This window comes from Cebus imitator, unplaced genomic scaffold (assembly GCF_001604975.1).
Source record: "Cebus imitator isolate Cc_AM_T3 unplaced genomic scaffold, Cebus_imitator-1.0 Scaffold140, whole genome shotgun sequence".
NCBI classification, from domain to species: Eukaryota; Metazoa; Chordata; class Mammalia; order Primates; family Cebidae; genus Cebus; species Cebus imitator.
This window is the reverse complement of record NW_016107455.1, coordinates 3,235,339-3,245,126: the sequence shown is the minus strand read 5'-3', so window position 1 is coordinate 3,245,126 and position 9,788 is coordinate 3,235,339. Positions and strand designations below refer to the sequence as shown.

Here is a 9,788-nt window from a genome sequence, read left to right as displayed (position 1 = left end):
AAAAAAAAAAAAAAAAAAATAGCCAGGCATGGTGGTACATGCCTGTAATCCTAGCTACTCAGGAGACTAAGGTAGGAGAATTGCTTGAGCCTGGGAGGCAGAGGTTGCAGTGAGCCAAAATCACGCCACTGAACTCCACTCCACCCTGGGCAACATAGTGAGACTCTGTCTCAAAAAACAAAATGAAACAAAAAAAACTGTATTTTCAAGTATCATACTCTACTACTCTACTGTAATTGCTTGCTGGTTTATTGGTCTCTCACACTTCTCTTTTTTTTTAAGACCGGGTTTCACCATGTTGGTCAGGCTGGTCTTGAACTCCCAACCTCAGGTGATCCGCCCGCCTTGGCCTCCAAAGTGCTTGGATTACAGGTGTGAGCCACCACGCCTGGCCGGTCTCTCATCACTTCTAAGCTTCAGGGACAGGGGTTGGGTCAGATGTGTTCTCTGTTGTATCCCCAAGCACCTGCATGCCACATAGCAGGGATTCAACAAATGTTTGTTAAAATAAACAAAGAAACAAGGATCAGTAAAAAATAATAATCAATAAAGTAAGAAGACTTGGGATCACAAAGTATTTTCCTTTTTGAAGGAAAGAATTCCTTTTGAAGGCAAATGAAACAGCTGACAAGCAGCCATGCAGAGTAAATAATGTGATCGAACACACAACATATTTGTGTGTTTAATATCACCTTGCCTTCAGCAACTGGAACCACTCACATCTCAGAGGGACTCCCCACTGCAGTACCCCCTCAGGGCTTGCTCATTCATTCATTATTTATGGGGCACCTACTATGTGCCAGATACTGTTACAGGTGCTGAGATATGGCCACATATCTGGGGAGATAGCTGCCTTTGTGGAGTTTACCTTCAAGTTAGGGAGACAGAAAATGAACAGAGAAACAAATATACGTATATACAAAATAGTGCAAGAGTGATATGTGCTATAAAGAAAAAGGAACAGCCAGGCGAGGTGGCTCACGCCTGTAATCCCAGGACTTTGAAAGGCCAAGGTGGGTGGATCACCTGAGGTCAGAAGTTCGAGACCAGCCTGACCAACATGGAGAAACTCATCTCTACCAAAAATACAAAATTAGCCAGGTGTGGTGGCACATGCCTGTAATGCCAGTTACTTGAGAGGCTGAGGTAGGAGAATCGCTTGAACCCGAGAGTCCGAGGTTGCAGTGAGCAGAGATTGTGTCACTGCACTCCAGCCTGGGCAACAAGAGCAAAACTCTATCTCAAAAAAAGAAAAAGAAAGAGTGAGGGGATAGAGAAGAATGAAAATTGCTATTTCGATACGCAGGTCAAGGAAGTCCTCTCTGAGGAGGTAACATTTGAGCAAAGATCTGCAGGTAGGGGTCAAGCTAACCAGCAGCGATCTGAGAGAGGAGTGTCCTAGGAGAAGGGAACAACCAGGGCAAAGGCCCAGGGGCGGTAATGTGCTTGGTGTGTGCTCTGTCCACATCCTTTGAGCACAGAGCTATCCAACTCCATGCCATGGTATCTCGCTCATGCTGTCCCTCTCCTACCCCAGCTCTCTCCTCTACACCATCCTCCAGCCCAGCCTCCATTGGTCAGTGGAGCAAACTCCTGCTTCCATGCCAAAATTCAAGTCTTACTTTTGACCGGTGCAGTGGCTCAGGCCTGTAATCCCAGCACTTTGGGAGGCCAAGGCAGGCAAATCACCTGGGGTCAGAAGTTCGAGACCAACCTGGCCAACATTGTGAGACCCTGTATCTACTAAAAACAGAAAAGTTAGCTGTGTGACCCTGTCTCTACTAAAAATACAAAAATTAGCCAGGCATGGTGGCATGTGCCTGTAGTCCCAGCTACTCAGGAGGCTGACGCACAAGAATCGCTTGACCCTGGGAGGCAGAGGTTGCAGTGAGCCGAGATCGCGCCACAGCACTCCAGCCTGGGCAACACACTTGGACTCCATCTCAAGAAAAAAGAAAGAGAAAGAGAGAGACAGAGACAGAGATAGAGATAGAGATAGAGAGAGAGAGAGAGAGAGAAACTGAGATGCACAGGAAATATGTAACATTGAAGCATGAGCCAAGTTTTCTGATTCTGGGTCTCAAATTGTGAGTGCTGCCTCTTCTTTTGATCATTTGCCTAATCATTTTAGTTACATATAATACTGAGAAAATAATAATAAAATGTAACATAAAAGCAGGAAAAAAATCCAAAACTTTTCACAGATGAAGATTGGCAGGACAATTATCTTTCCCTGAGAGTTGGGGGTGGAGCAGTCGGAGAAATATATAATGTGCTCCCTACCCCAAATGATCTAGTCAAGAATCAGCAGTCCTTTCCTCAGGAGTCTGTATTGAAGGCGATGAATGACTTTGAGGACTAAATAGACTATGTCACGAAATAAACATTCAAAATTATATGATGCATATCTAATTCAAAATAATTTGAAGACTTCAACTTTTGTGTTTTTTATCTTATTTTTTTTTTTTTGATATAGGGTCTTGCTCCATCACCCAGACTGGAAGGCAGTGGTGCAATCTCGTCTCACTGCAGCCTCCATCTCCCGGGCTCAAGCGATCCTCCCACCTCAGCCTCCTGGGTAGCTGGGACTACAGGCGAGCACCACCATGCCTGAGTAATTTTTGTATTTTTAGTAGAGACAAGGTTTTGCCATGTTGGCCAGGTTGGTCTCAAACCCCGGCCTCAAGTGATCCACCCGCCTCGGCCTCCCAAAGTGCTGGGATTACAGGCATGACCCACTGCACCAGCCCCAGCCAACTTTTTATTTTTTATTTTGGAGACAGGGTCTCACTCTGCCGCCCAGGCTGGAGTGCAGTGGCATGGTCACAGCTCACTATAACCTCAGATCCTGGGCTTAAGTGATCCTCTCACCTTGGTCTCCCAAGGAGGTCTCCCAAGTAGTAGGTCTCCCAAGTAGACCTACTTGGTCTCACAAGTAGGTCTCCCAAGTAGGTGTGGCATGTGTTACCACACCTGGCTATTTTAAAATTTTTCTGTAGAAATGGTGTCTCAATCTGTTGTTCAGGCTAGTCTCGAGCTGCTGGTCTCAAGCAATTTTTCCCACCTCAAGCCTCCCAGAGGGCTAGGATTACAGGCATGAGCCACCATGCACATTCAAGAATTAAACTTTTAAGTAATCTTTTACTGAAGTATCACAAATACAGAAAAGTACACAAATCATAAGCCTGCAGCTTAATGAATTTTTACAAAATGCACACACACATGTTCAACTAGTATATAGAGCTTTTAAAAAAGGATAACCAGCATCCCAAAACATTTCCATTCTCTCTTCAGAGACTAGCCCCAAAGGTAATCTCATGTTTATCATCATAGATTAGTCTGTTTTGTTTTGTTTTTTTCCAGAGACAGAGTCTCACTCTGTTGCCCAGGGTGGAGTGCAGTGGCACAATCTCAATCTCAGGTCACTGCAACCTCCATCTCCTGAGTTCAAGCAATTCTTATGCCTCAGCCTCCCAAGTAGCTGGGACTACAAGGCTTGCGCCACCACACTTGGCTAATTTTTGTATTTTTAGTAGAGGCCAGGTTTCACCATGTTGCCCAGGCTGGTCTTGAACTCCTGAGTTCAGGCAATCTGCCTGCCTTGGCCTCCCAAAGTGCTAGGGTTACAGGTATGAGCCAATGTACTCAGCCTGTTTTTGTACTTTATATATAGCTATAAATAAATAAATACGGCCGGGCACGGTGGCTCACACCTGTAATCCCAGCACTTGGGAGCCCGAGGCAGGTGGATCACAAGGTCAGGAGTTCAAAACCAGCCTGGCCAATATGGTGAAACCGTGTCTCTACTAAATATACAAAAATTAGCCGGGTATGGTGGCGCGTGCCTGTAGTCCCAGCTATTAGGGAGGCTGAGGCAGAAGAATCACTTGAACCCGGGAGATGGAGGTTGTAGTGAGCCGAGATCAGATCACTGAACTCCAGCCACAGCGACAGAGCAAGACTCCGTCCCAAAAATAAATAAATATATATTATAGTGGTGTGGCTTATTTCACTCAACATTATGATTGTGAGATTTATCCACGTTACTGGGTGAAATGTTTATTCAATAAATACACAATAATCTGCCATTGAGATATTCCCGGTTTTGGCTAATACAAATAGTGCTGCTATGAACATTCTTGTAATCAGGTTTAACCACGTAAAATCACCATATTTGCAAAGAGACAACTGGTGAATACTGGCAATATTATACATATAGCTCCACTAATTGCATGTCCTTTAGTGCACATCTGCTTGCATTCTGTTGGATATATGCCCAGGGGTTGGATTACAGGGCCATAGGATGTACAAATCTTCAGCTTTAGTAGATATTGCCAAACAGTTTTTTAAAGTGATTCTACCAACCCACGCTTCCATCAGCAATGTATGAGATTTCCACTAGCTATTCTCATGAGTGTGTAGAAGTATCACAATGTGGTGTGTTTGTTTTGTTTTTTTTGTTGTTGTTTTTTTTTTTTGAAACGGAGTCTTGCTCTTATCTCCCAGGCTGGAGTGCAGTGGCGCAATCTCAGCTCACTGCAACCTCTGCCTCCCAGGTTCAAGTGATTCTCCTGCCTCAAACTCCCAAGTAGCTGCAATGACAGGCGCCCACCACCACACCCAGCTAATTTTTGTATTTTTAATAGAGTTGGGTTTTCACCAAGTTGGCCAGGCTGGTCTCGAACTCCTGACCTCAGGTGATCTGCCTGCCTTGGCCTCCCAAAGTGCTGAGATTACAGTTGTAAGCCACAGCGCCCAGCCTCCTGTCTCCTTTTAAGTCTGAACATTGCTTCTCAATCTTCTTGGGAATCTGAATCCTCTAACCACATCTAATGCTGGTGTTTCCAAGGAGTCCTCTCCTTGTCTCACTGTGCTTTTCTCATACCTACCCCCTCTCCCTGGCTCATTGCATCTGTTCTCATGGGTAAAGTACCATCTCTACATGCTGACAGCCTCCAAACCTATGCCCAACCTCAGCGCTCCTCCTTAGCTTCAGACGTGCATCTCTATCTACTGGACATCTCCTCCTAATGTCCTGCAGGCTTAAAAATCGATTTTTGTTTTTGTTTTTTCCAATAAACCTTTTGTACCTGAACTTGAAAAAAAAAAAAGAAGGAAATAGAAAATATCAGAGGGTATCACATGCAAAAATACAAAGGTTGTTTTTGTTTTTTGTTGAGTCAGGGTCTCACTCCGCCACCCAGGCTGGAGTGCAGTGGTGTGATATCCGCTCATCATAACCTCCATCTCCTGGGCTCAAGGGCCTCTCCCACCTCAGCCTCCCAAGTAGCTGGAACCACAGGTGCGTACCACCATGCCCAGCTAGTTTTTTTGGTATTTTTGGTAAAGACCAGGTCTTGCCATATTTTTTTTTTTTTTTTGAGACGGAGTTTCGCTCTTGTAACCCAGGCTGGAGTGCAATGGCACGATCTCGGCTCACCGCAACCTCTGCCTCCTGGGTTCAGGCAATTCTCCTGCCCCAGCCTCCTGAGTAGCTGGGATTACAGGCACGCACCACCATGCCCAGCTAATTTTTCTATTTTTGGTAGAGACGGGGTTTCACCATGTTGACCAGGATGGTCTTGATCTCTTGACCTCGTGATCCACCCGCCTCGGCCTCCCAACGGGTCTTGCCATATTGCCCAGGATGGTCATGAACTCCTGGGCTCAAGCAATCTTCCTGCCTTGCCCTCCCAAAGTTCTGGTATTACAGGTGTTGAGCCACCATGCCTGGCCTTTTTTTAAAAAAAATGAAACTTTTGTTTCACACATGTATCCTGGATCACAGTCAAAACAGTTTTAAAAACACAGAAACTAGATGACAGGCTATACGTAACGATGGAAGGAGTAGGAGGAGCCAGAGACACCAGAATCTGGGTGACAAAAATAGGGAAGCGAGAAGAAGCTAGTTTCTGGGGGAAGACGGTGACTTTCATTTTGAAGGCATCAATTTGGTTTTACAGTAAATCAGGCAGTAGTTGTCATTTTCTTTTGTATTTCCGGCTCTGGTTAGAGCACATTTCTGAATAATGCTTTCAGGAAGGAGGGTGATTTCCCTATAGGTCATTCATAATTATTTCTCAATAAGAGATGATGCTTTACTGGGGAAAACCACATTTATTGAACTCTTATCTTGTGCTGGGTTCTTTGCATCCAGTTTCTCATTAATTCTCCAAGTAGCCCTATGAGGTGGGTACCATTAACTCTGTTTTACAAATGAGGAAGGTGAGGTTCAGAGAGGATGAGAAACTGCCTCTGGTCATGCAGTTCGTAAGGGATAAACTGTCTTGCTAGCAAACCAGACTGTCTCTGAAAGCATCACCAGGACTGCTTATGGCCTCATGTATTAGTTTCTTGGGGCTGCTGTAACAAATGACCACAAACTGGGTGTCTTAAAACAACAGACATTTACTCTCTCCAGTTCAGGGGGCTGGAAGCCCAAAATCAAAGTGTTATCTGGGTTGGTTCCTTCAAAGGCTCTGGGGGGACCCTGGTCCATGCCTCTCTCCTAGCTTCTAGTGACTGCTGGCAACCCTTGGCCTTCCTTGGCTTGCAGATGCATCATTCCAATCCCTGCTTCCATCTTCTCATAAGAACGACAGTCATATTGAATTAGTCTCTGCCCCAGTCCAGTGTGACCTCGTTTTAATTAGTTACATCTATAATGAACTTATATGGAAATAATAAGGTACTGGGGGTTAGGACTTCAACAAATCTTTTTTGAGGGATGCAATACAATCATAACATCTCATTAAGCTGAATAAGCCCTACAGTTGAGGAAATTACTTCCTCTTGGTTTGGAGGATCTTGCACAAAAAGTTGATGTTATTTCTTGTTAGATTCTTAAGTTCCCCAGAAACTGCCAAGGTTCCTAGACTTCCTATGAACACTATATATATATATATTTTTTTTTTTTTGAGACAAGGTCTAGCTCTGCCCCCCAGGCTGGAGTGCAGTGGCATGATCTCCACTCACTGCAACCTCTATCTCTTGGATTCAGGTGATTCTCCCACCTCAGCCTCCTGAGTACCTGGGATGACAGGTACGCAACACTACACCCAGCTAATTTTTTAGCCATGTTGCCCAGGGTGGTCTGGAACTCGTGAGCTCAAGCTATCTGCCCGTCTTGGCCTCCCAAAGTGCTGGGATTACAGGCAGGAGCCACTGCTCCTGACCAGAACTTATTAATACTTATGATTCCCTTACATCTCCATTGCCCTCCAGACACGAACAATCAACCCATTGCTGCCTCAAAAAACAAACTCATCACCTTTCCCTCCCTCCTTAACTGGCTCCCCATCTTCCAGAAAGAATCCTTTTCTTTCCACTCTCATCTCCCAACTTCAATTCCTTATGGTTGGCTGGGCACGGTGGCTCACGCCTGTAATCTCAGGACTTTGGGAGGCCGAGGCGGGCGGATCACCTGAGGTCAGGAGTTCGAGACCAGTCTGGCCAACATGGTGAAACCCCATCTCTACTAAAAATACAAAAATTAGCCGGGCGTGGTGGCGCGCGCCTGTAATCCCAGCTACTCAGGAGGCTGAGGCAGGAGAATCGCTTGAAATCGGGAGACCGAGGTTGCAAAGAGCCGAGATCGCACCACTGCACTCCAGCCTGGGCAAAATACACTAGCTTCGCGACTTCTCTTTGCTCCCAGGTTCATCACCTCCAATCCAGCCTCACGTTCGCTATACACTATATGGCCAATTTTCTAGAAACACATCTCCAGTCTGACTCTGCAAATTATATACCTGAGGGACTTCGGGCTTCCTACCTGGTGGAGCTATACAACGGTCCCACCCAGCATTCAAGGATCAACTAAATTTGGGGCCAGATTCATCTCCCTTTATCCCTTCTAGGTGGAATACCGCTCCAGCGCCAAAGCCGTCTCCTCTTCCCTCGCCCTTTCCTAATCGCTTGCCTGCCCTGTTCACCAGCTGAGCTCCTGAAACACTTCGCATCTCTCACCGTTATTCCAGTCTATCTGGCGAAACGATTACTTGAGTATCTCGTCAACGCTGTCCCCACCAGATCCCGCTCCCGGCGCCCCAGGCTGGGCTCCAACAGGAGCTCCTCAATCTAAGTGTCTTGGAGAAACCTAGGAAGTCTCTACGAAGGAGTACGAAGAAGGGACCGTGCCCATTACAGACTAAAATTGGCCTCTGAATTGCCTTCCTGGAGATTCGGCCCAGTGGCTCTCAGGAGTCGAACGTTTCCCCGGTGCAGTGGAAGAAGTCTGCGGGCCAGCCAGGGGCTCCGGATCCGGGGACAGGGCCTCGGCAGGGGCCCGCCGGAAGCCCACAGCCCAGACGCGGCCGACCCGCTACTCAGCGGGACACACCTCGAGCCTTGCCCCAGAACGCCGCTTCGACACGAACTTTTCCGCCGAGTGCAGGCCGGGCGCTTTTGGGCGCAGCACGCAGGAACCGGAAGTCAATGGAGGAAGACCGGAGCTACCGATTCCTTTTGGAGATGGGAGTCCCTAGCCTCTTGCTGGAGGGAGGTAGGGTGCTTGGAACACTGGGTTAATTTCGTGTCTGTCATTAGCCTCTGACCCTAGAGGCTAATGAAATAACACTGGAGGTATTCTGGAGGAATCTGGAGTGTTTCCTTCATGTCCCTCATGTCCTAGAGTGTTTCCTTCCTCATGTCCCATGTTCAGGTCCCTCTCCTGGAGCCCCAGCCTAGCTGACGGGGCGGTTTTCGGAACATTTGTGCTTCCCTGACCTTGGGGTCCGCAGGTAGCTCCTCGAAGTGGGCGGATGGTTCAGATTCTCACAGCTACATGCTTATCTCTGGCCGCATTACTTTCCTGTGGCTGCGATGTTAGAGTGACTTCCCACCGGTTTTACAAAGTTATTCATTGTATGGTGTTTTTTTTGTTTTGTTTTGTTTTTAAAATAGAGACGGGGGTTTCACAATGTTGGCCAGGCTGGTCTCGAACTCCTGACCTCAGGTCATCCGCCCACCTCGGCCTCCCAAAGTGCTGAGATTACAGGCGTGAGCCACTGCGCCGGGCCTGTATGGTGTTTCTTATGCTTGCTAAAACGTCATTGTAGAAATCTTGAAGTGTACGGAAGAATATAAAACTCCCTTTAAATCTACCACTTAGCTGAAACATTTATTAAAAACGTATAAAATTTAATTTTATTTGGTTCCACCAGATGAGATACTAGCGAAAATGGAAGTGAGGACAAGCCTTAACAGGAAATATTACTTACCAAAAGATCTCTCTACATTAAAAATATCAAAAACGTTAAGCAGTTGAAATAATTATTTCAGCGAGGTGGCTCTTGCCTGTAATCCCTGCACTTTGGGAGGCCGAGGCGGGTGGATCATGAGATCAGGAGTTCAAGACCAGCCTGGCCAATATGGTGAAACCCTATTTCTACTAAAACTACAAAAAAATTAGCTGGGTGTGGTGGCGTATGCCTGTAGTCCCATCTGCTCGGGAAGCTGAGGCAGGAGAATTGCTTGAACTCAGGAGGCAGAGGTTACAGTGAGGCGAGATCGTGCCACTGCACTCCAGCCTGGGCAACAGAGCAAGACTCCGTCTCAAAAACAAATATTTCAACTACTTGCTTCCTGATGAGTGCAAAATAACAGTTTTCTAGGCAGTAAAACTTAGGTCTGATCCATAAAAATCGGAAGACATTTCTCCTGACTTGAGAACAAAAGCCCTATTTAAAACTCTATATAAGGCCGGGCGCGGTGGCTCAAGCCTGTAATCCCAGCACTTTGGGAGGCCGAGGCGGGTGGATCACGAGGTCAAGAGATCGAGACCATCC

The 9,788-nt window shown here is 46.6% G+C and overlaps 1 protein-coding gene across 1 annotated transcript in view; it reads left to right on the top strand.

The window, feature by feature from the left end:
- The first annotated feature begins 7,857 nt into the window (after positions 1 to 7,857).
- The window catches only part of TEFM (transcription elongation factor, mitochondrial), a 7,237-nt gene continuing 5,306 nt past the window's right edge, over positions 7,858 to 9,788 (top strand). The window contains exon 1 of the mRNA XM_017542066.2: positions 7,858 to 8,503. Within this exon, the coding sequence (XP_017397555.1) occupies positions 8,437 to 8,503 (67 nt within the window). The 5' untranslated portion in view covers positions 7,858 to 8,436. The remainder of the gene's footprint in view (positions 8,504 to 9,788) is intronic.